This window comes from Gymnoscopelus braueri, assembly GCF_963280865.1.
Source record: "Gymnoscopelus braueri genome assembly, chromosome: 14".
Taxonomy (NCBI): domain Eukaryota; kingdom Metazoa; phylum Chordata; class Actinopteri; order Myctophiformes; family Myctophidae; genus Gymnoscopelus; species Gymnoscopelus braueri.
In genome coordinates, this window is record NC_137619.1 from 8,263,480 (window position 1) to 8,287,842 (window position 24,363).

The following is a 24,363-nucleotide window of genomic DNA, read 5'->3' on the forward strand; positions in this document are numbered from 1 at the left end:
GCCTACTTTAAGTATATTTTCATGCCAACACTTTTGTACTGTTACTCAAGTCCAATTTTGAATATAGGACTTTTACTTGCACAAATGTTCACGATTTTTGAATAGCCAAAGAAATCTAAAATGACAGAGATGCGTTCCCGGTCTAAATGGGTTAACCTAGGGTGAACATATTTTCAAAAACAACACATTTTCATTTGGTAGGCCTACTTTAAGTATATTTTCATGCCAACACTTTTGTACTTTTACTCAAGGACAATTCTATATCGTGGCATTACTACTTTTACTTCAGAGCTCTTCTTCCACCCATACTTCCCACAGATTACAAACACCCAAAAAAGAATTCGTAAACCACACTAATATCAACTAAAGCAATGCATGTGCAAACACAGGAGCAATGTGTGTGAACTGTTGTGACAGGAAAGGGACATAGAATGGATGGAATACAACCATTAGACTGTTAATCATATCTGTATGCCTGCACTCTCTGCACGATGAGCAGATACCTTTAAATGCATTTCTTTTAAATATGTAACATACATATATATACATACACACACATACATATACTGAGTTATCTTTGTCATGTCTTCCAACCCAAGTCTTTTGGTTCATACATTTTATTTTAGTTACTTTTTAATTTTTGCACTTACCATATTTGATAGCACAGTTACATTGTTACACAGCTCTCTTTACACATTTATTTATTCTAGTAGAGAGAGAAGAGGAATATTGGTGTTATTATAACCTTTTTTGGGTATCACTGACTGAAGAGAGAGAGGGTGATCTATTGCAGTGGTTCGTAAACTGTGGATCGGGACCCCCAGGGGGTTGCCACATGATTTTGGGGGGGGGGGGGTCCCCAGATGACAGTGAAGTGACAATTTAAGGACTTTTAAGACCTTTTTAATACCTCAAAAAGAAAGAAAAGAAAATGGTAGATCGGCTATTTTCACAATATTTATCTGTGGAACTGAAAATGTAATGCCTCAACTTCTACATTCCAGGTGCTGGTCAGGGTGGGGGTCACGGCCTTGAAAAGGTTGACAACCACTTCTCTAGTGTTGGGACTTGGGAGTGATATGACACACAGGGGTTAAAAGCTATGATGTCTCTGTATGGTATCGTCTACTACTATGGTAGTCGACTTCACTATCTGAGACTTAGACGTTTGTCAGATGAACATAACATTCAGTTGAAATCGTCTCTATTCAACTATGGGTTATTTTATATTCTTCCCTAAATAAATACATAAATAAATAATAAGTTAACATGTAGCAGTATGTAAGGCAAGCCTACATCCTGAAGGTTTCTGGATTTCATATTAACCCAAAATAACATCATGATGGCATAGAACAGAACTCTTTTAAAAAGTTAAATTTCATTCAATTTAAAGGTGAATGGATGTTAGTACCTTGGTTTCATTCTTTGGCTTCATTGTGTTCGCCTGGTGTTTGTGTAAGAGCTGTAGTCTTTGTGAATGAACCTTGTCCTTCATTAAGACAGAGTAGCGGCGACACAGAGCGTCCATCAGACGACGCATGTTCCTATAGGCCTCTAGATGGCGCTGGAGGACAAGAAACGAAATCAGGAAAAAATGACAGCATCAGGGACAGAAGAGAGAGAAGGGGGGCTGCTGATTGCCTCAACAAAGCATTGATTATGGAAGGCTCACTGTTCTGTCTGTATTTTGCAGAAAGAACATGTGCATTGTTGATTTAATTATGGGATCTGGAAGTGTAAGAAAAACGAAAAACGAAAAAATAAATAAAAGAAAATTACCCAGTTAATTATGGGAGAATTTCCATTTTTGTCAGGTGACTTGGGTCTGCTCCTCTACCCTTAATTGGACTTTTTGACCCTCTTTTTTTGTGTTTGGACTCTTTAGGCCTATGTTCTGTTGTTCTGTTTGTCTTGTATTCCTGTTCTGTTTGGTTTACTGTTACTCTGTTGTGGCCTTAAATTTTGCCTTTGTGTTTCTGTATCTTACCTTGTCCTACCTTGTTTTACCAGTCTTGTGATTGTTTCCACCTGTGTCCACTTAGTCCCCCAGCCTATCCCAGTGTTGATTATCAGTTGAGTGTCCTGTTATCCCTGTGTCTATTTAAACCCTCAGTTTCTTTTTACTTACTTGTAACGGTTTGTACGCTTGTGTCTCGCGCGCGGAGTGGTCGGTGGATGTTGTTCTCGCGTCTTTACTTATAGACAGCTGCTGTCGGGTATGTTCATTTATCAACTTATTGTCACATAAAGGCAACTTTCGTTGTGTCAATTCTGGTGGCAAAGTATTATTGACGTCCGTTTTGTTTGTCACGGGACAGCTTGCTGGGCGCTATACAGCTGCTGCTAAACGTGAATACCAAAAGGCTCGCCCCAAAACACAGTCGCCCCGGGGCAAATCCGGGGACCTCGGAACGGTTTTCAACCTGGTATTCCTAAACGTAGCCTAAACCAGTGGCGTCAGTTCAGTAAAAGCTAGGGTATGGCAGGGTTAACTATCTGGGGCGCGCGGCGAATTTTGGGGACCCCTTTTTTGGGGGGCCCTTTTTCGGCCGCACGGCTTGTCTGCTGCGGGGGTTGCTGTGTCAGTCTTTTTACCAAAAAATGCATGCAGAGAGGTCTGCTTCCTTTTCATTTTAACTCACAATAAAACAGCCTGTCTGCTATTGAGAAAACGCGCCTCTGCGGCTTGCTAATTAACAATAATGCATTGCACCTGTGTTGAACCTGGGACAGCCTGGGAATATACCATTTGACAAGATAGGGGAGAATAGGGGAGATACAAGCAGTTGTGAAGAATGAAATACCCTGTGAAAGCAATCATTTTGCATTGGTAGTTATTTTACTGAAATTTAATAACAGAATAATCAACGCAGATAGACAGAGACATTCATGGATTTATTTTTTATAAAAAAAAATATTTGATTTTTTTTTCTGGAGCCAGCTTTCTGGAGGCAGCTGCCATACCCTGCCATACCCAATTGACGCCTCTGGCCTAAACTCAGTGAACTATGTCTAAACTTAACCTTATTCCCAACGTAACCGCAGTAAAACGGTGCCAAAACCTAACCTTATTCCTAAACGCAACCTCAGCAAAACTATGCCTAAACATAAACTTATTTCTAACCTTGTTATCCTCAGTAAAACAAGAACCGCTTGGAGCGAGCGATCCGCGAAAAGAAATGGGGGCCAGCGTGTTATGGGGCGAGTCTTTTGGTAACCCTAAAGAATGGTTCCAATTTTGTTTTTGTTTTGACTCCGAACAAATTCGGTTAATAGTTGAGCTAAATTAATACAAAACTTCACCTTATATGTAGAGGAAAAACCTTTTAATCCGTGTCGATGAATTTACTTGTGTATTTTTATGGTGGGCGGCGCCATTCTGTGTTAAACACTTAACGGGAGGATGGTGTCGCTTGGAGAAATAAATTAGCAGATTTATAAGTTCACAACGCGTAGCTTACGCGACTCCTTGGGAGCTTGTAGATCTGCTATTTCCGCCGACGCGCGACACTGTCGTACGGTGATTGTATTTACAAACTTGATCAATCAAGCGGTATTTCACCTAAAAACACGCCCCGGGTCAATTTAATGTCTACTCTGGCTTTTGTGTAGCTACACACCCCAGATAGTTTATAAGTTGTTTGATTTAAATATTGATGTGTATTTATTTGTGGGATCAAAATATACTTAAGTACTCATGCAAAATGTTCAATTTCAAGTTTTCAAAATGTATACAAATCTTTTGAAAATAGCAGCTCTACAAGCTCACAACGCGTCGCAATGAGTTGTGTGCTTGTAGATCGTCTATTTTCAAATAGCCAAAGTATATATAGGTAGGCTATTGGAAATACTCCAGTAACAATACATAATTATGGTACTTAAGTGCAGTACTTGAGTATATGTACTTGTTTTCTTGTGTCACAATATACATGAAAGGCATTGCAAGCGGCATTTAGCTGCAAGCAAGTCTTAGATGCTATTTTTAATATCTGACATCTAGAGTTGCAATACCGACCCTTGACAGCCCATTCATCCCAACACAAAAGTATGATCTGATTGTATTAAACGACGTTAAACTCACCAACATTGCAGCTGCACGGAAAGCATGGATTATCCTCTTTGTATCTGCCAAGTTTTTGTTTCATAAAAATCCACCACAGACATGTTATGAACTACTTTCTGTCAATAAATTCCGTGCAGGACTGCAGGTGATTATTTTTTCCAAGTGTTGGGAGTTTGGAAGCACTCGTTTTACAGTAGATAGCAGATCTAAAGACAGACAGGAAATGGGGAGAGACATGCAGCAAAGATCGTCGAGAACGGGACTCGAACCCGCGATGTGCTGTCGGGCTACATTGGAGCCTTGGTGCCTGAACCGCTGGCCTGAAGCGCTCGTTTTTTATAACGCAACGTCCTGCTGCCTCCTGCATTATGTGCAATTTAGAAACGGGTGGTTTCCAGGACTGAGTGATTTCCAAATAGCCCTTCCAAAACTACAACACTTAGAAAGAGTATCACCTGCATAGAATTAGAATTTATTGACAGTCAGAAAGCAGCTCATAACATGTCTATGGTGGATTTTTATGAAACAAAAACTTGGCAGATACAAAGAGGATAATCCATGCTTTCCGTGCAGCTGCAATGTTTGTGAGTTAAACGTAGTTTAATACAATCAGATCAGACTTTTCCGTTTGGATGAATGGGCTGTCAAGGGTCGGTATTGCAACTCTAGATGCCAGATATTAAAGATGGCATCTAAGAGTTGCTTGTGGCTAGAAATGGAGATATTTTGACCTATCCTTTTAAAATATTCATCTGATAAAGTGCCCATCCTATTTCAACTTCAAACTCCATGTTAGACTCTTCCAGAACATGTCCGTCCATGCATCTCTTGACACAGATATAGTCCCAATGAATGAGGAGACCTTGATATTTACGGTTATTTCATTGTACTTGTAATTAGAGTGATCAATATGTCGAAGAGGAGCCGCCGCTCTGTCCACAACTCACCCAGAAAACAACTCCGAGCTGAGGACGAGTCAGGAGACCTCCCACCTGTTGAAGACGACGATGAAGAAGTGGAGGATGTTATTGGTCCCAGTCAGACACAGTCTAGCCTCGCTAGCCAGCCTCTGAGACAGGCTGGATCATCACAAGAGGTATTATTATTATCATGGTACTTCTGCTGCCAACTTAAAGATCACAGGTCACTGGCACCTGATTCGGAGGGTGGAAGCCTTTATATTGTGTCCAAAACCGTTACTGTTCAGGAAATGTTCAAATGTATCCAAGTTATTATTTAGTGAGAAGCTCTTTTTATGACTTAATTGGGTAAATATGTATTAAACCCACAGGCACTTTCACTTTCAAAAATCTTTATAAAGTAGCAAAAATAGCCGATCTGCAAGCTCACAATGTGACGCATCGCGTGTTGTGATCTTGTAGATTGTATTTCTTTATATTAGTTCATTAAGCATTTGTTTTAACCTGCATTAGGTAAATGGTCATTTGTATTGTTTCTGCAAATATTAGTGGTGTTGCAAATTTATAGTGTGCGTGTCTGGGATGGAACCAGTCCAACTGGAACTAAAGGAAACGTGTCCATTGTAGTCCAGGAAGAACTGAGATTTAATTGTGACAGAATTGAAAAAACCCCCCCCACAAACATTCAACATTTTTATAATATTATAAAAATAGGATTTGTGCACAAAATCGGTGAAGTGGCCCTTTAATCTGCTGATCCAATTTAAAATATTCCCCCCTCTTTAGTGTTTGACTTTTGCTCTCTAATAGAAAGTGACACAGGAGAGATGGTTGAATTGATCATGGTATGTATCTTGACGTGTAATAACGGATGTGTGATCATCTGCAGGGTCTTCAGGTGGGCATCGTGGAGAGCATTACCTTGAAGAATTTCATGTGTCACTCACTGTTGGGACCTTTCACTTTTGGTAACAATGTCAACTTTGTTGTTGGCAACAATGGAAGTGAGTTTAATGTTTATTCTTTTCATCCCTTTAACCTGTTTTTGTTTACCTCAGTATGTACACTTACTTACATCGGTGCTTTCTTTCTGTGCTCCGTGTCATAATGTTACAGGTGGAAAGAGTGCCGTTCTGACAGCACTCATAGTGGCCCTAGGGGGGAATGCACAGGCCACAAACAGAGGGTCCTCCCTTAAGGGATTTGTGAAAGAAGGAGAAAGGTAAATATTGTACATATTTACTGCTTTGATATTTTTTTTGTCCTTTTTTGTTTTATTTAATCATCAAAAAAAGAGGATGGTTTTAGTGTGCCAGTTTGAAGCTTTTGTTTATTAGCTTTGTTGTAGATGTATGAACTAAACCTGGATAATGTGCTACATATTTGTCATGGGTATACCATAAGTGCACTGAAAAAGTTAATCTTATTTCATAATGAGGCACTTTTGAATGAGGGACGACCACCTAGGATAAACTGCTGAAGGCACAGCTCCGTTCCCTGTTCTGTGTGTGTGTGTGTGTTAGGTACTGTGGCAGCTACTTTAGTATATTAGCTTTCTGACTTTTTTTGTTTCTTACAACTACCTATGGTACTACAATGTCTGAAGAAGCATACATGAATACATAAACATACATTTGACTTTTTAGACACAACGGTAAAGAACGACCTCAAACCTCCCTTTTTGGTTAATTGTAAATGCATGCAGTGCCACTTCATGCATTTACATCGTTCCCAGTAACACTGTTTCCTTTCTGGTCAAAACTCAAATGTCATGATGTGATGCCGTTTGTTACAATTTGCCTCACTTGCCACTAAATGGATCTGTGTTTCTCTTTTTTCACAGTTCAGCTGATGTTTCAGTCACCTTGCGCAACAGAGGGAGGGATGCTTACAGGCCAGAAGTCTATGGTTCAGCCATCACAGTAGATCTGAAGATAACGCGCAAGAATCTACAAAGTGAAAAGCCAATCTGGTGAAGTCCATGAAGAGTTCTAGATTAAATACCGATTCACTAGGTGGAGTCTAGCATGGACTCCACTCTTTATCCGCTGAGCTCTGTTTGTCTATTTATTTTTCTCTTAACAAGTTATCTCCTGTCTCATAGGTCACACTATATCATCCAAAAAAGAAGAGCTCCTGGCAGTTCTGGACAATTTCAATATTCAGGTAAAAACTCTGCTCCATATGCCTACACTCCTTTTCCAGCAACTTCAGACGCACACAGTCCATGTTGATATACTTAATAGCAATACCTTACTTAATAGCAATATCTTGTTTAAGGTAATGTGACGTTTTGATGGTTTCCACTTTGATGGCTCTCTGGGTTTTGATGGCCAAGGCTGCTTTGAAATAGTAGGCAAGCTAATGTACAAGAGATATTTAATCTTCATATACAAAATATTTCACTATCCTGATGCCTCCGACTTTCTGAAAGTTTAGTGTAAGAGCCTAGTCTCTATCGTGCACATAATTTAAGCATGTAGTTGGCTTTATAAAAAAAAAACGTAATTTTTCTCTGTATAGAGTCTTACTTCTGAGCAATCCCCTCTATGAAGTAACTAAAGTCATGCCATGCCTGCATTGCAGACAAGCTTTTGGAGATTAGAAAAATGTCAGTGAACACATTGTATCAAACGCTAGCAGCTGTGATACAACATACTATGTCAAATCACCACTGGCATCTCGTGTTATTCACAAAAGGCAAAGGAAGCCAACATACAGCTGTTAATGTTACAGAATAAAGTAAAGTTATCGCAGCGAGAATTTTGTGATAACTTCACTTTATTCTAAGTGGTCGCTACCTGCACACATTGATGTTTGGATTCTGCGCCACTGGAGGAAAGGCACGTTTTCAAGTGTGTCTTATAGAAAAGCCCTGGCAGGGCGCTCAGGTTGTGGGTTCAAATTCACCGTGGTGCATCCGGCTTTGTCGAGCGTCTACACGAACACAATTGGCACGTGTTCGGGGGAGGGTGATATCGGTCATTGCACGTACTCCTACAGGCTGGGGCGGCACCTGTCAAGTAGGATATGACGGCAGCGACAACACAGAAATGTGTGTGGGGAGGAATCAATTGGCATAACTACTGAATTGGGGAGAAAAAAGGGTAAAAAATTATTGGCTATAAATAAAAATAAAAAAGCACTGGCAGCTTAATATGATTGCTTTCTGTAGACACGGCCCCTAAACCAGCATTTTGTTTTACGTTTTTCTTAAATTTCCTCCTCAACTTTTGGGATAAAACGGGCTTCCTTCTATATCGGATCAAACAGTCTTCCTTCTCAATCAGATTGACTCAAACAACTCGAGCATGCAATTTTTGTTTGTGAATGTGACTCGAATCCTCTACTTGTCTATTACTTCTGTATTTACTTGACCAGTATTTGCAGTTCACGTCACAACGGGTCAGCGATATGTCATCTGTATCTAACATTCTTTTCCTTTTTTAGGTGAACAACCCAGTCTCAATTCTCACGCAAGAGATGAGCAAGCACTTCCTGCATTCCAAAGGAGAGGGTGATAAATACAGGGTGAGTTTAATGTCCCCTTAGAGCAATAAATTGACGTTATTACTTTGTGCCATATGTGATCTATATTGCCTAAATGCTTTAGCTATTGCTATTTTTCTTGTGGTCACACTGTACAGTTGGATTGCTTATTTCTATTTCCCCCTGTGCAGTTTTTTATGAAGGCCACCCAACTGGAACAGATGAAAGCCGACTTCGTTTACATCAAACAAACCAAACAAATCACAGAGTCTAAAATAGAACAACATGGGGAAGTAAGACCTCATCTGCTCACTCAATTCAAATGTATTTGTAACCTATGTCTCTATCCTGGGGAAACATTCAGTGAAAATGTCAGATTTTGGTCACATTGCAACACCTTGTGAGCTTGTAGAGCAGCTATTTTCGGCAAAGAGCTGGGGGCCTGATAGATCACTGGGGTATTGTGGGGGCCTGATAGGTCACTGGGGGATTCTGGTCAGCTAAGTATATAGGATGAGATAAGTGGGTAATCACTGTTACAGTCTCAAAGGGCTTTACAGGATAACATTTAACTCTTTTGAGAGATGTCCCGCACCTCTTTATAATGTAACTATATTGACGCTGGATTGTAAAATGTCAAATTGAAAAACATATGATTGGATTTTCCTGTATAGGCTCAGTGTTTACTGGTCAGCTATCGCTAATATATCTGACTTTGCTGCAGGGTTTGGCGGACCTGAAGCGCAATTATCAAGAAAAAGAGGAGCAATATAGGAGCTTGGCATCACTGGATGAGATGAACAATAAGCTGAATGAGCTGGCGAAAAAGATGGCCTGGGCTATGGTGAGATCAGCATATCTTTAATTTGTAGTACATTAATGCATGCAGTATTGTCAAGATAACACTAACCGTTGGTTAAACATGGCAGGTGAATGAATTGGAGCAGCAGCTGCAGCCGGTGCAAGATAAGCTACAGGGCGATCAAGGTTCTACAGCAAAATATGATGAGAAGGTTCAAGAATGGAAGGTGAGGTCCAACTGCTCTACATTAACTATAAGGTTAAAATGACCATTGGCCAGTTATGATGCATGTAACTCAGACATCAGGTTTTTTTTTATTGACATTGCTGTTTTACATACCGGGGGTGTGATGAATGAACGATACAGTACAAAGAGTATTTCACATCAAAACTATTCATATAGTTGGTGTCTCATTCATGCAGGTTAATGGCTTTATTTCCGGTGAACTGTTCCACAATATTCGAATGCTACATAGTCTGTAACTACACCTCCTGAAAGACGTGAACGGAAGCTGACGAACGGAAGTCTTCTCTTCATTTCCGTTCGATAAAATAAAATGTAAAACATATTTTGAACCGCCATGAATCCCTGCGTGGCCCACCTTTCCACCTTGTGCCCTTCTCGAGGCGCCCAAGAACACTGCATGACGATTGGAGTGATCCAATCGCTCACATAACCGTGGTTACCTATTGTAAGAAAGTCAACAAATCTGTCTCTGCAACACAGACCGCACTCCTGTCTCAACTCCGGATGTTCTGCTGGTGCGGGGGGAGGTGACACTAACGGCTAGTCTCCTCAATGCCACGGTGAAATGTGCACCGGGTCCAGTCAGGTCTAGAGACCCGATCAGGTCTAATAAATCTTCAAAAGATCCTCGGCCCGTTAAGGACCGGGTCCAGTTTTCCTCCGTCCTACTTCGGGCTGGGTCCAATTATCATCGGGTTCGTTTCAGACCCAGTCCAGCAATTTTGAATTCAATTGCAATTATTCACAGGTCCGTTTCGGTCCGTGCTACCCTCTAGCAGACTTCTGCTGTAGTTTCTTTGCATCTTTGTATTTTCGGCGCATCCTTTGCACAGAGTGTATGGCGGAAGTGAGCCAACAGTCTGTTTAGAGAGACCAATGTATGTAATGGTAAAACAACATTTTTGGGCAAATTGATTAGATGAAAGAAACGCCTTCGGTGTGCAAGTTTGAATAGGCATAGTGAGTCTAATTTATGGAATGGTAATGGATTGAATTTGTGTTCATTTTTGTTTTAGACTTACTATTTCCCTATTGACTGTCTACCCCCTGTACAGAACAAGGTGACAGAGGCTGAGCAGAAGTTCACGCAGATCCAGGAGCAGGTGGAGGGCATCACACAGCGCTACAAGGACCTCCAGCCACAATGTGCAGAGCTGAAGTCCAATGCCCAGCAAAAAAATAACCTCCTCAAATCTGGCGAGGTCAGACTTCAACCACAATATCGAACTAAACCTATTACAGAACTATTTTTTAAGTGTTCACTCCTGCAAAACCTATGCAGAACAAAATGTGTTCACTCCTGTATCACAAAGTCCACCCATAGTGGATTAGTGGAAGAAAAAGCATTTTGACTCCATGAAGAAGAACAATGTGTCTCTTTCAGGTCGGTGTACACAGAAACAAGGCCAACCTGAAAGTTCTGGAGAAGGACAAGGCCCAGCTCTCTAAGAGGATAGAGGAGCTCAATTTGAGGTACCAACTGTTCATCCATCCTCTATGTCCCCTGTTTTAAGAACATTTGTGTGTGTGTGTATGTAATGCACAATCTATGTAAAACGCTTTGGATAAAAGCACTATATAAATCCACCTTTTACCATTTGTATTGTTTTGAACTCACTAGAGAATACACATATGTGTATAATGTGCGAAGAATTCTTAGTATGTATAAATACATTTCTGCACAAAAGGGATCTTTATCTGTGGCCTGCTCACTGTTATTCACATACTATTGTACATTATGGGTGGATTATGGCGTAATCAAAAACAACAATGCAGTTTGGTGAGGTCTAAGTGTACCTGTAGCTATAGGTTGTAATTTCTGTGGCATGTAGACTTGGGTAGTTCTACACTTACCACTTTCAGGGAAGAGCTGAGGGCAAAAACCGTGCCACTGCTGCACAGTGATTATTCAATAGATTACTTTTTCGATTAATAGAATATTTTTGGATTAACAACCTCATTTTTGTGTTTCTGTTTCGTGCAAAAAAGTTTAAAAATGGCAGATCTACCAGCTCAACGTATTGCAAGGCGAAGAGTTGTGAGCTTCTAGATTTCACTATTTTTGAAATTTGTCGCCTGTAATGACATGCCCTAAATGTGGATTGGTTATTAATTGATTATTTTATTAAATGATCGATTATCATTTTTTATATAATATTTTATTAATCGATTAGTTTAACTGTTCTTTTTTTCCCCCTTTTTTTTGTGCATTCCTGCTTTTCTATCAATTACACCAGTGTTTATTACGAGACAGCCGTGTCGAGACAATCAGTGCCTGAATGTTCAATCTTTTTATATTTTTTTACCTCCCTCTAGCATCAGTAAGAGCAATGAGGAGGAGAGTCAGGCGAGGGCAACGCTTATAGAGAAGCATGAGGCTCAGCTGGAGAGTTTGAGACACCAGGACTCCACACTGGGCCAGCAGATGGACCAGTACCAACAGGCCATCACCCTCACTAAGGAGGAGCTCGGAAAGATGAGGTGGGTAGTAGGGACGAGGGAACTGACTGGCTGGCAGTAAGACACTTTGTTTTGCATTTTTTATTTTTTTATTTCTTGTAAGTAGAGGATTGGAGCTACAAGATCAGTTATCATTTGCATATACAGATGGGGGCAGGTACACGATTGATGGCATACACTACAATAATTCATTATCCGTTGAAGACTGGTTAACTGAAGTGTGTGTGTGTGTGTGTTATAACATTAATTGTGTGCCCTTGAGTTGATGCTGAGGCCAAATTCCAGATGCGCAAATTGCACTTAGCAAATACCCCAACACCGATCCTAACGGCAAGCAGTAGATGCCATTAATGTGGTGCCCAGGCAGCCTCTCTACCCTCTTGGCTACGGACACACCTTAGCTATAGAAGTTATATATCTGTTCCTCATACAATGCTGTATTCTAGAAGTGCTTGGTTCTAATATGGGACATACACAGATTAGTCTAGTGAGGTAATGTTGATGTGTATCAATAGTGATGGACCTGCAATGGGGGTCTTTCCATGGGGGGGGATTTTATATTGAACCAGCCTACATGTTCTAGAGCCACAATTTCTTTACAAACTAGCTAAACCTTTATGATTAATTAAATGTAATGCCCCTTTGCCTTCTTGTGTCTGTGTTTGACTCTTCTCCACCCTGTCTTCAGGCGAGAGCAGGACACCCTCCAGAGGTCCATAGAAATGAACCGGAGGAATCTACAGACAATGGAGGGCAGTCGGTCCAACCGTCTGCGGCGCTTTGGAGAGCACATGCCAGCGTTCCTCAACACCATCGATGAAGCCTACAAGAAGGGCCAGTTCAAGCAGAAACCCCGTGGACCACTGGGTAAATATCTCTCTATATTGGGTGGAGGGGACAACGGCTATTGAAGTACATAACTAATGAGCGTACATTTTAAATATTGTATGTTATTATTGAACTAAGTGGAGAATTGTGCTAATTCTTGTCGGTAATCTTTTAGAAGCCAAAAACATGAATCTGCTAATGGCTACAACTCAAAAATACTGCTATTAACACATTGACCGCCAGAGGTTAATCTCATAATGTACTCACCAGTGCCAACGTTTTATTTTGTTTTTTCACGTCGCCATAGACCTCGTTAAAATCCTTAAGATTGAGCTGTGCACTGTTTGTATACATCGCGGAGATCTCCCTGCGTCTACTAGTGAAAACCACGTGTCAAACGGAGCCGCCATGTTGTAGTTAGAACGGTTTATGTTAAACAGTGATCAGCGAGGAGAAACTACAAACGAGAAAATGGCTTTAGAATGGAGGCCGACGGGATCGGCAAAACGTGATCCCGAATAATTCCGTTTCCGGTGGTGTTACAATGAAATGTGCCGTATAGAAAATTGAGAAGTTTTTTTTCGAAAAAAAGGAAAAAGCACCACAGCCCGTAGGCTACGGGATCGGCGCTTTACGGTTGGATTTATCAGCCCGTAGGCTACGGGCCTGGCGGTGGTAGTGTTAAGAGTGCTATTTTTATGCATTGTAACGCAGGCGACGCATAATGACTGGTCTGATTGCATCACTACTTGGTTTGGTGCAGAGCCAGTATACAGCACCATTGGCATTGCTGTGTTATTTAATCAACTATAAATGCATATATACACTCACATTCCATTAATCAACTATAAATGCATATATATTCACATTCCATCATGACATGGTCCCATCATTTACTATATAATTTACTAAATCATATAATCTAAAATTAGTGTGCAACAACTCCTTTGTTCTTTTCATTGTTCTACTTGGTTGTCTGTACCTCGACTGTTCAGGTTTTTAAAAAAGGGAAAAGAAAAGTTCTCTCACTTCCAGACTTGCCCGAAGCGCCAGTGAGACTCTATACTTGACAGCAGCAGCGAATTGCCCCATTTCTTTATCTGCATCTTTCTCCCTCTTGACCCCCCCCCCCCTTCCTTAGGTTACTGTATTGGCATAAAGGACCCAGATTTGGCCCTGGCTGTGGAGATCTGTCTGAAAGGCCAGCTGCAAGCCTTTGCCTGTGACAACTACGAGGATGAGAAGGTGCTGAAAGGCCTCATGGTCAAGACATTCCCCGGTGGCCGCAGGCCAAACATTATCACAAGCTCCTTCCTCACGAAAGTCCACAACACCAGCAGGAGGTAAGGGCTGGCACGGAAAAATTGTTAGAGTGGGGATTAACCAGTCTTATCCAGTCCTCGTAAATTGCAAGTGACATTTGTACTGTTCAGTAACTTGCTAAATTGTCTTTTGATCCTATCTGGAGAAGATTTTTACCTTATCGCCCACCCCAATTACATTATAACGATACAAGTAACTGTAGTGAAAGAGCTGCAATTAATGCACCCTGAGATATATGTTAAACTATGGCCATAATATTTCTGTAAGTACATTTGATTTTCCTATTTGTATGTAGTACCTCTTTGTACCTCTAGGGGTACACGTAACCCCATTTGAGAAACGCACTTTATATTTGTCTCTGCCAGGCCGAAGGCATGGCCGATACTAAAAGAAAAGTGCTTCATATACGTGTTTTATACGTGTTTTACTACTATACCAAATTAAAATGCAGAGGGGGACAATAAATTGGCCGTACTTATCTGTTATTCTTTTGCCATTGTAAATTTAAATGGTTGTCTGATCGTTTGATCTTGCATATCTTGCATGCATATATGTGCCAGGGCTGTCAACCATCGTGAATATCCCTCAGTGCTGCAATCTCTAGAAATTGAAGACCCGGTTGTGGCCAACTGCCTGATTGACCAGAGGGGAATAGAAAGCATTCTGCTCATCAAGGTGACAACAATCAATAATGGCTCACTGTGTTTGGGAAAAAACCTCAGTTAATTAACAATACTGCTGTAGATATTCGTATTCGTTACAGCAATTGACTTATTTTTTGGGCTCTGCTCATTTCTCTGAGAAAGGACAAAACAGATGCTCGTCGAGTGATGCAGGGCAGACAGCCGCCAGATAATTGTTCCATGGCCATCACTAAGGAGGGAGACCAGATCTTCTCTAACCGTGCCTACACCGCTGAACAGAACAGAGCCAATTACCTCAGTGGAGACGTGGAGGAGGAGATCAGGTCAGCATGGAAATGTGCAATTTCTACCGTGTGATGGCCTGTACATTGAACAATGCAAAGAGTAAAAAAATACATTGTGCGTTTTCATTTTGCACTCTCTTGTGCAATCAATTTAACTGAAAAGTTAAATACTGTGTGACATCTCTCTTTCCTGTCTCTCTTTCCTGTCTCTGCCCGTCTTCCTTTTTTCACCTCCCGTTCTGTCCCTTCCCAGTCACTTGAGGTCAGAGCTAGAGAACCAGAAGGGCCAGGCTGCTCGTTTCCAGAATCAGATGGCGAAGGTGGATGAAGACATCAAGCAGAATGAGGCTCTGCTGAGGCGAGCCCAAATAGAGCAGAGAAACACCAAAGTACGTTTCTGCTTTTCACTTTTGACGTTCTTGCCTTTTTTGTCTTATCATGTGCACATTCATAGTTCATAGAATATATAATTCTATATAATTTGTTCCAGGAAAATGCAAGGAAACTGCAGGTAGAGGTGAATGAGCTGCAGAATGTAGACGAGCCACAATCGGAGGACCTCAAGCCCCTGGTGCGTATCGTAAAACTGCTCGTGGTTTCCATAAATATAAACAACCTACATGGTTTTAGTTTGTTTCTCTCCTCTATTCTATGCTTGGTTCTTCCAGACCTTTCTTTTCTGCCACAGTTCTTAAAGGGACACTCACGCTAAATTTTTGGTCTATAGAACGGTATTTACAAAAACATCTGTGTTCCTACAATTTACATATTCATTTTGTGGGCGAGCATCAGCCCGCCATGCCGATATGGTCTGTAGCCCGCCATTACATCAACCTGATTCTTAATTGCTGATGTCACAATCACTGTTTTGCCATTTAACACAGCAAGCTAGGACAAGGCCAAGCCTTTCAAAACTGGTTGTAGTTTTCGTCACTGGGATACATTTTACATCATGACTTTGCAGCTTTTCATTGACATACAGTGACCTCTCTGTTTAATGGCTGGTATTGGAATTTTAGCCCTACAACAAATATTATAAAATACCATAATATTGCCATAGTGTCCCAAAGTGATTACTTAGAAAGGGACTACTTGCAGCACACGTTCATGAAGGCACTATCGATAACGGTCTAACAGATGCACAGAATGTCTCAAGGATTAGCAGCCCCTGCTTTTTTAATTCAAGTACTGACTACGTGAATCCAGGGGAAAGTTATGATCACTTATAATTTGACCTACTGAGTCTAGCTAGTCCTGAAGGGGGGTTATGGGGACTTTATAACCTGAGCCCAGGTGTAGGAGCTCAACATCAGATGCACATTCATCAGATACACATTCAGAGTATGTCTTAGACTCACCTTATGTCATCCACCTCCCACAGGAGGAGGACCTGGAGGAGATTATGGGTAAGATCTCCTCTACGCGTGGCGAGTTGGAGACGTCGCTGGCTCAGATGGCCCAGCTCAAGACCGCCTACGAGGAGTCTGAGCAGGAGTACAATCAGCACAAGGAACAGAACAATGGCGTGTCAGAGGAAGTCGAAAATATCAAGGTACACACACTACACATAATGGATTCTAGGGATGTCCTAAAATATTGATATGCCAAATCTATTTGCACATTATTGTATCAAGACATTTTTGATACATTAACCCTTTGACACCTGAGGCCGATTCTAAAAGCCTCCTAAATCCTACCTGTTTTCTGAAAAAAACATATGTTGCTATATATGTGGCAAAATCTAAAATGAGACAGATGGATTAGGTAGCGCTTTCTGCTAGTGCCCCAAATGGCTCTAGGGACTCAACGGTACCTCGTCTCCTGAGTGACCAGTGCATGCGTAATTCACTCAGTTGGCAGTCTGTGAGAGTCAAGAGGACTGGGGTCGGACGTTAGGACAAGGGGCACCTGCACACAGAAAAGTAAAAAAACCTAAAATGGCAGAAGACTATTGTTGATCTCGAACTTAATAAACACGACGTTTATTCCTTATAGCTCAGTTTATTCAATTGTACAGTCAGTGGGACAAAACAACAACACGTCCCCTCCATGTTTGTCAAGTGAACCGCAGCGCTCACTGCGCATGCGTATATACCTGTGTGGGTCATACCATCTAGTGAATAGTAGAGGGGCAACCTATGTTAACACTATAAGATTATATAAACATGTGGGAATATACCACATAAGTGCTGAATTTGCAGGAATCAATTAAAATATGCGCAATTCTCGCAATCCCTGTCTGGTTCATGGACCATGTTATGACCTTGTGGAATGCAGCTTTAATGTGGCACATAGTCTTCAATGTGCATTCACACCGGATTTAAAAAAAAAGATCGCATAGCTTAAAATCGGATAATGCATCGCTCCGTCATCACACAGGACATGACACTTACTCTTGAAGCAATATTTTCCCCACACATACACTGTCACTGTTCGCTTCGGCAAAAATAATTTCACTGCTTCGGGCAAAAATTTGAAATATTTCTACATGTCACATCTTTACATTGACTTGACACTGAATGGTATCGCTCCAAAGAATTGCGTCATGACCTGTGTGTTCAGTTAAGCCACATTGATAAAGGTATTCTGGCATATTTAGATCAAATCGGCTTGCCTTTCTCGTATCCTACTAATGCACAAATTATACATTGCAGTGTTTGTCCCCTTTTTCTCCTGTGTCCCACTGTAGGAGGAGCTAAGTGTAAGTGACCAGGAGGTCGGAAAGTGTAAGCACCACCTGAAGCATTACGAGGATAAACTCAAGGGCCACATCAAAAGCATCCAGGCCCTCAAAGACTCCCTGAACGTCAAGGAACAGGAGCTCCAGGTACTCTTGATGGGGACAAGAGAAATTAGTTATTGCTGTCCTATTGTAAGCAGGTGCACAATTAGTTGAAACAAAATGTTGACATGTGGGATTAGTAACGTGTAGAGTTCGAGGGGTAGAACTTAAAAATTTGAGGTGTTGGGGCTGAAGAGCTCAGATACGTTGTGTTGCTTTAATGCAAGACATTTTGTATGAATGTTAACCTTCATATCTCCCTGTGATGTAGGAAGCCGTAGCCAAGGCCACAGAGATGTGTCCTGAGCGACTGGAGGTGAATCGGACTCTGAAGAGCCTGGACACAGAGATAAGCCGTCTCAGTCTTAAGATCACCTCCAAGCAGGACCAGCAAGGCAACCGTGAAGAGATTGTTAGGTAGGTTACCTTGACACTTCTTCCCACCTCACATCTGCTGTCAAATGTTTGTTTAAAGGTAGACATTGTTTGGACTGGTGTAAAGCCTTGCTTATATGGGACCGTTGGTTTAATATTGAACCGTACGGTTCATCTCTAGTGCATCTCTACTTGCTTCCCACACTCATTTCACCTGTTCATGTGTGACTCCCCAGGCAGTACCACGAGGCCTCTCTGAACTATAAGAATGTGAGCATGCAAGTGAAGTCCCTCAACAAATTCATTCAAACCCTGGATGCAATTGTCACACAGAGACTCAAGGCTTATGACGAGCTCAGGAGGTTGGTTGGAACTAATACCTGTCAGTATCTGTTCAAAGGTGTCACAGTATTTAAAGAACGACTTATTGAATTGGTTTCAGCTTGAATTAGTCTTAAAATTGTGCATTCGAGGAACGCTCAATCGCCGATCTTGTCTCCTCCGACTCCCACTGTGTGACTTGTTTAACAATAACCAGGGAACTCTCCCACTTAAAAAGCGAGCAGCAAACAAGTGTTGTAATGATCCAGTCTAGTGTAAAGAGTGAAGTGGCGGAAAAAGGGACCCACGCACATTTGACCTGTCCCCTGACCTGTTTTGTTTAATACCTTCAGCAGCTTCTTGCTGCCCATTCAGATCATCTGCTGCCAGGAGGGCCTGGTTTAAATGAAGTGCAAAGTTGAGATGGTTTCCAACCCTTTACACCAATAGGGGGCAGTATTTGTGATTTTCAACACTGGATTGAAATTAACAATTGATAGCATTTTCATAATTGCCAAATTTTCTCAAAATAATGGTTTGTGTTAAGTTGCTCTTTAAGTATGGCATTGAGTAGTGTAGAAATCTCCAGAACCATTGCATGTTGTGTTTTCTTTGTTTTAATCAGGACCTTTTGAATAAAACGATCGATTTGAGTGAGTGTATGGCTGACTGGATGAACTCGGTTTTAATAATTGTATATACAAACATATTTTGTATTTGACCAGCTAAACATTTTACATCTTACCTCCTTTCCCTTTTCTATACCTAATCTGTCTCCTTGCTCTCTCCTAGCTTGATGGCGCTTCGATGTAAATACTATTTTGATAGTATGCTGGGCCAGAGAGGCTACACCGGGACTATGGCGTTTGATCACAAGCAGGAAACTCTCACAGTCTCAGTAAGAATTCTTTATCTGTAATGCAGCTTCCCTGTCAGTATTTTCCAATGAAAACCAAGCATGTATTCTTTGTAGGACTGTAATTATATTCTGTATTATATTTGCATACAAACTTTTGTGACACAATTTCATTTATAATGCCTGAAAAATAGGGTAGCTGTTGTGGCTGTACAAGTGAGGATGAAATTATTACTTTGCTAAATAGCATGAACACAATTATCTTAATATGTGAAGCAAATGTCTTTGTTGTGCTTCTTTGCATCGCTATGCCCTTATCCAGCCTAACAGCCTGCCCTACACACCTTGGATCATAGTTACTAAACACTTGCGGTGCCGTCTTCATTTTCATGCCTAAAACCAGCCTCTGCTGATGTTTCAACCCGTGCGCAAAAGCTTTTTTTGGACGTGGAAGCCAATTTGCTAATGGGCATATGAGATTTTTTGCATTGCCTGGCCCAATGAATGTATTTTGAGGCATAACGATAGGAGAGGTATTCAAATTGACAGTTTTTACCAATTTATTTAAATCTGCCTATTGTCTATTTTCCTCCTCTCTTTTTTATCTTGGTGTCTCCAGGTGCAGCCCGGTCACTGCGACAAGGCTAATCTGAGCGACATGCGTTCCTTGTCGGGGGGAGAGCGTTCTTTCTCCACCGTCTGCTTCGTGCTGTCTCTGTGGGCAATCACGGAGGCCCCGTTCCGCTGCCTCGACGAGTTTGACGTCTACATGGTAATAAGTCTGTTAGAATAAATGGCACGCCATTTTACAGTTCATATTATTGTATTTGAATCTAGTATGATACTAATGTTGGCTATAGAAATGGGCAGGTACTAGATATATTTGTTGCTCTCAATCGGTTGGTTAATTTCTCAGACAATGACGCAGCCTGTGTGTCTTATCTATCAGGACATGGTGAACAGGAGGATTTCCATGGACATGATGCTAAAGGTTGCCTCAAACCAGTGGAACAGGCAGTTCATCTTCCTCACCCCACAGAGCATGAGGTTAGCCACCATGTATCACATCCCTGTATGAGCATAATGATGATTTCGTCACCTTAAATAAAATAATGGGCCAAGTCTTCTTTTTAATAAAAATAATCATTAAAAAAAAATATATAAAACACATTTTTTATTTAATTAAATGTAAAAAAAAAAGAAGACATGTCCCACTATTATTATTTTTTACTTTAAAGTATGACTTATGTGCCTTTATTTTAAGAAGGTGACAATATGTTGTTTGAGGATTTCAACAGTCGTTGTGACTGTTGTTCTTAATTACGTTCGACCTTATCTGTTGAAATCTGGGTCTGTATTCACAAAGTGTTTTAATTTACCAGTAAGATTTGCACAAAACAATCTGGCATCGGTCGGACTCTACTATGGATGACATGTTTTCGTGAATGCAATTACTTACTTTGGCCACTGTGATAGACGTCGATATACTGATCTGCCTCATGGCTGTAAGACTGTCAGCTAATTGAATTAATCATAAAAATACAAATCGGGCAAAGATGTTCCGCCTATTGTGATGCCTGACCCCGCATAAAATAATGAAATGAAAATGTGTTTAAACAGCCTATTACATTTAGTGCAGTTAGTAACCTACAACAAGCCATACAATACATTGCTCTGTAAACAAAAACTTAAACTGGAAGCAGGAACTTTTACTTGTTGCCCAAATTGTTAAAGGTTATTTTTAAGGCAAATTTGGAGTTGTGAAAATAAATTATTATAAGAGTATGGCCAGTCTGGAGCCGTGTGTAACTCAGTTGCTGCATGATCAAATGCTATTTTCTTGCCGTCTATAACTAAATGAGGCTTTCTGTATGTGAATTATTGCTGGGAACTGGTTGTAGCCCACACTAATCAAACTTTGGCAATGACAAATGCCCACGTGATCATCTATATTGCCCTTTTAGGTTATTCATAAATTATTCATATAATGGCGTAGCTTAGTCAATACCATCTAGATCCATAATTGTCGGTTCTTGTGGAGAAACAATAGTTGTATATTAGAACCGTGTTGGCCAAGCAGTCAATTTAAATGTTTCCCAGAATCAATTTAAATGTTTCCCAGAATTAACACATGTTATGCCAGAGCAGAGCAACCAGTCCAGTCAACCATTTAATTGCTATTACTATTTGTCTTTTTGTTTTCTCAGCTCTATCCCCTCCAACAAACTGATCCGTATACTCCGGCTCAATGACCCTGACCGTGGAACTCAGTCTCATGGACAGAGAGATGAAGAGGAGGACATGGATTAAGACCGTCCCGCATTTGTGTTTATAGTTATTGTTAATTCTCTTGATTCACTTTAGTTTATGTAAAGAAAATGTAAAGCCTCGTACTTGCTTTCCCTGTTGTTTTTCTTCCAGTTAAGCTTGATCACACATTCAGACACATTCAGTTTAGTTTATTTAAAGGTCATTTAATTTAAAAGAAAATTGGCTAAGAGGCTTTCTTGTTTTTATACTGTATTGTGTATTTGTTTTTCAATAAAGGATTGAAGTTTTCAAAATGTGAAATGTCTTACTTTTCTATTTTACTTTTTCACCTGTTAAGCCATAAAAAACATGTTAAACTACATTTTTAGCTTTATTAAAACACAAGATGGTACCGATGTAAAGGCCATTGCATTCTACTGGGTGCTGTGCTCCTGTAGGATGTCTGGGGAAGTGTAAAAACACAATTATGCAATAATCATGCATTTGGCCGCGGACCCCCCCCCCCCCCCCCCCCCATCTGAAAATATTTTGTGCCAGGGACCCCCATACAAGATTTACATTGTTAAAATGTTTCAGTCAAATGTGTATATAGTATACTGCCTTTTAAAGAAAAAATAATGTATGGCTGATCTACAGGTCCCGTCTCATCGCAACGGCTTGTGAACTTGTAGATCGGCTATTTTTATTTATTTTATGAATTTTTTAATAGCCAATGTATATGGTTTAACAGATTTTGATGCTATATTAACACTTTGCTGGGGACCCCCTGGAAACGTACATACAAAACACATCTTGGCTTTCAACACAGTGTATTTTGTGTAGCTACTAAATTGTTTTTTATTTAATTTTTTGAACAGACAAGTTGACATTTGGTGAGGACTCTAGTCTGTTTGGAACTTTCTGTTGTGACCAAGGTCAAACTTTGAAATGGTCCATTGAACCAACAATGGAGGTAGCACTGTAGCATACTCAGTCATTGATTCACATTAGGACCTAAAAATCAGCTGAATGGCAGGAGGAATAACAATAAATTACTAATGTCTCATACTGGAACCAATGAACATTTGTGATGCAGTGTAGTGTGCTTTTGTGTGGGCAAACATTTTATACCATCATACCCTAGAGTTCTCATGATGGGCTGTAATCTTTAACAAAAAATATTTTATTAGAGAAATGATATAGATCAGCTTAGATTTTAGAATTAACAATACTCTATTTGTTTCCCCTGTTTTATTGTATTTTTTTAAATCTCATTTCACACCAAGGACTCAGGCTTTCACTTCACTTAAATTATCCTGATTTGAAACATTAGTGATTAGTACATGTTTTATAGGCCTACTTGTATATATATCATGTTTTTTACTGGCTTGTCACATATAGCCTACCTTTTATGCAAGTTATCAATATTTCGCTGTTTTCAGTGGTGGAAAAAGTAGGCTACTCAAACATTTTACTTAGTATCAATACTGGAATGTAGAATCACATTGCAGTATTTTACTGCAGTGGGTCTCAACCTTTTCAGGCCGACCCCCCCAAAATAATCATATTTGATCTGGGGACCCCCCCACAATTATCATATTTGAACTGGGGACCCCCCACCCTGGAGTTGAGGCAATACATCTTTTGACTCGGTTCCCCAGATAAATATTATGAAAATAGCAGATCTACAAGCTCACAATGCCTTGCAACGCGAGGCTTTGTGTGCTTGTAGATCGGTTAATTTCACTATTTTGGCCTCTTATATTATTTGACTATTTGGCCAATGTTTGACCAGTTGTGGTCCCTCCCTACTTAAGTAAGTATTGGTATCAAAATGTACTTTAAATACCAAAAATATTATCATTATTCAGAATGTCCCTTTTCACACGTTTTAAATGTTGATAATAGCAGATCTACAAGGCCACAATGAGTGATGCATTGTGAGCTTGTATATCGGCTATTTTCAAATGGCCGTAATGTATGTAGGGCTGAAGTGGTTAATGTATGTTTTGTAATACAAATACAAATTTACAAGGTAACTAGTAACTAAAGTTTTCAAATAATTGCAGCGGAGTAAAAGTACAACATTTGCCTCTGAGCTGTAGTGGAGTAGAAGTAAAAGTACTGACAATTGGGAAATACTCCAGTAAAGTAAAAAATACCTAAAAATTGTACTTAAGTACAGTATTTGAGTAAATGTACTTAGTTACTTTACACCACTCATTGGTTGTTTCAGGAGAATGTGAGCTGCTCCTTTAAGACAAATGCCAATCAGCCGCGCCTGTAAATCCCATGGTGAGTGAGTATGTATCCGTCTGGAAGTCCTACTGCCTTTGTTTGCCCTTATTTGGAATAACATTGGTTTAGCTTAATACACACTTAAAGTTCATCTTTTCTGGCTTCTGTCACCTGCTTTTGGGTCCTCTGTACTCATTCCTGACCATTTTGTTCACTTCATGATTCAATGTTATTCCAATGATATGCAGCAGAGATATGACCTGACCACTTGTCTTCATCATTTTCAACTACAGTATTATGATTAGTGGTGGAAAAAAGTACTCACATGTTTTACTTAAGTAAAAGTATCAATACTGCAATGTAGAAGTACTCTGTTACAAGTAAAAGTCCCGAATTAAAAATGTACTTGAGTAAAAGTACAAAAGTATTGGTATCAAAATGTACTTAAAGTACCAAAAGTAAAAGTACTAAAATGTTTGAAA

At 40.3% G+C, this 24,363-nt stretch overlaps 1 protein-coding gene across 1 annotated transcript; it reads left to right on the forward strand.

Annotated features, from left to right (window-relative positions):
- The first annotated feature begins 2,205 nt into the window (after nt 1–2,205).
- Nucleotides 2,206–21,940, forward strand: LOC308100719 (structural maintenance of chromosomes protein 6-like). Its single transcript, XM_080449789.1, is given in 28 exon segments — nt 2,206–2,216; nt 4,964–5,159; nt 5,873–5,987; nt 6,100–6,205; nt 6,827–6,925; nt 6,927–6,955; nt 7,088–7,149; nt 8,434–8,514; nt 8,664–8,765; nt 9,197–9,316; nt 9,402–9,500; nt 10,576–10,722; nt 10,905–10,993; nt 11,837–12,001; nt 12,669–12,847; nt 13,950–14,151; nt 14,692–14,806; nt 14,938–15,098; nt 15,313–15,448; nt 15,550–15,630; nt 16,441–16,611; nt 17,749–17,886; nt 18,113–18,258; nt 18,453–18,578; nt 19,330–19,435; nt 20,013–20,165; nt 20,343–20,440; nt 21,601–21,940. Coding segments are annotated over 27 exon segments (3,315 nt in total). The 5' UTR covers nt 2,206–2,216; nt 4,964–4,973; the 3' UTR covers nt 21,704–21,940.
- Nucleotides 21,941–24,363: the final 2,423 nt, after the last annotated feature.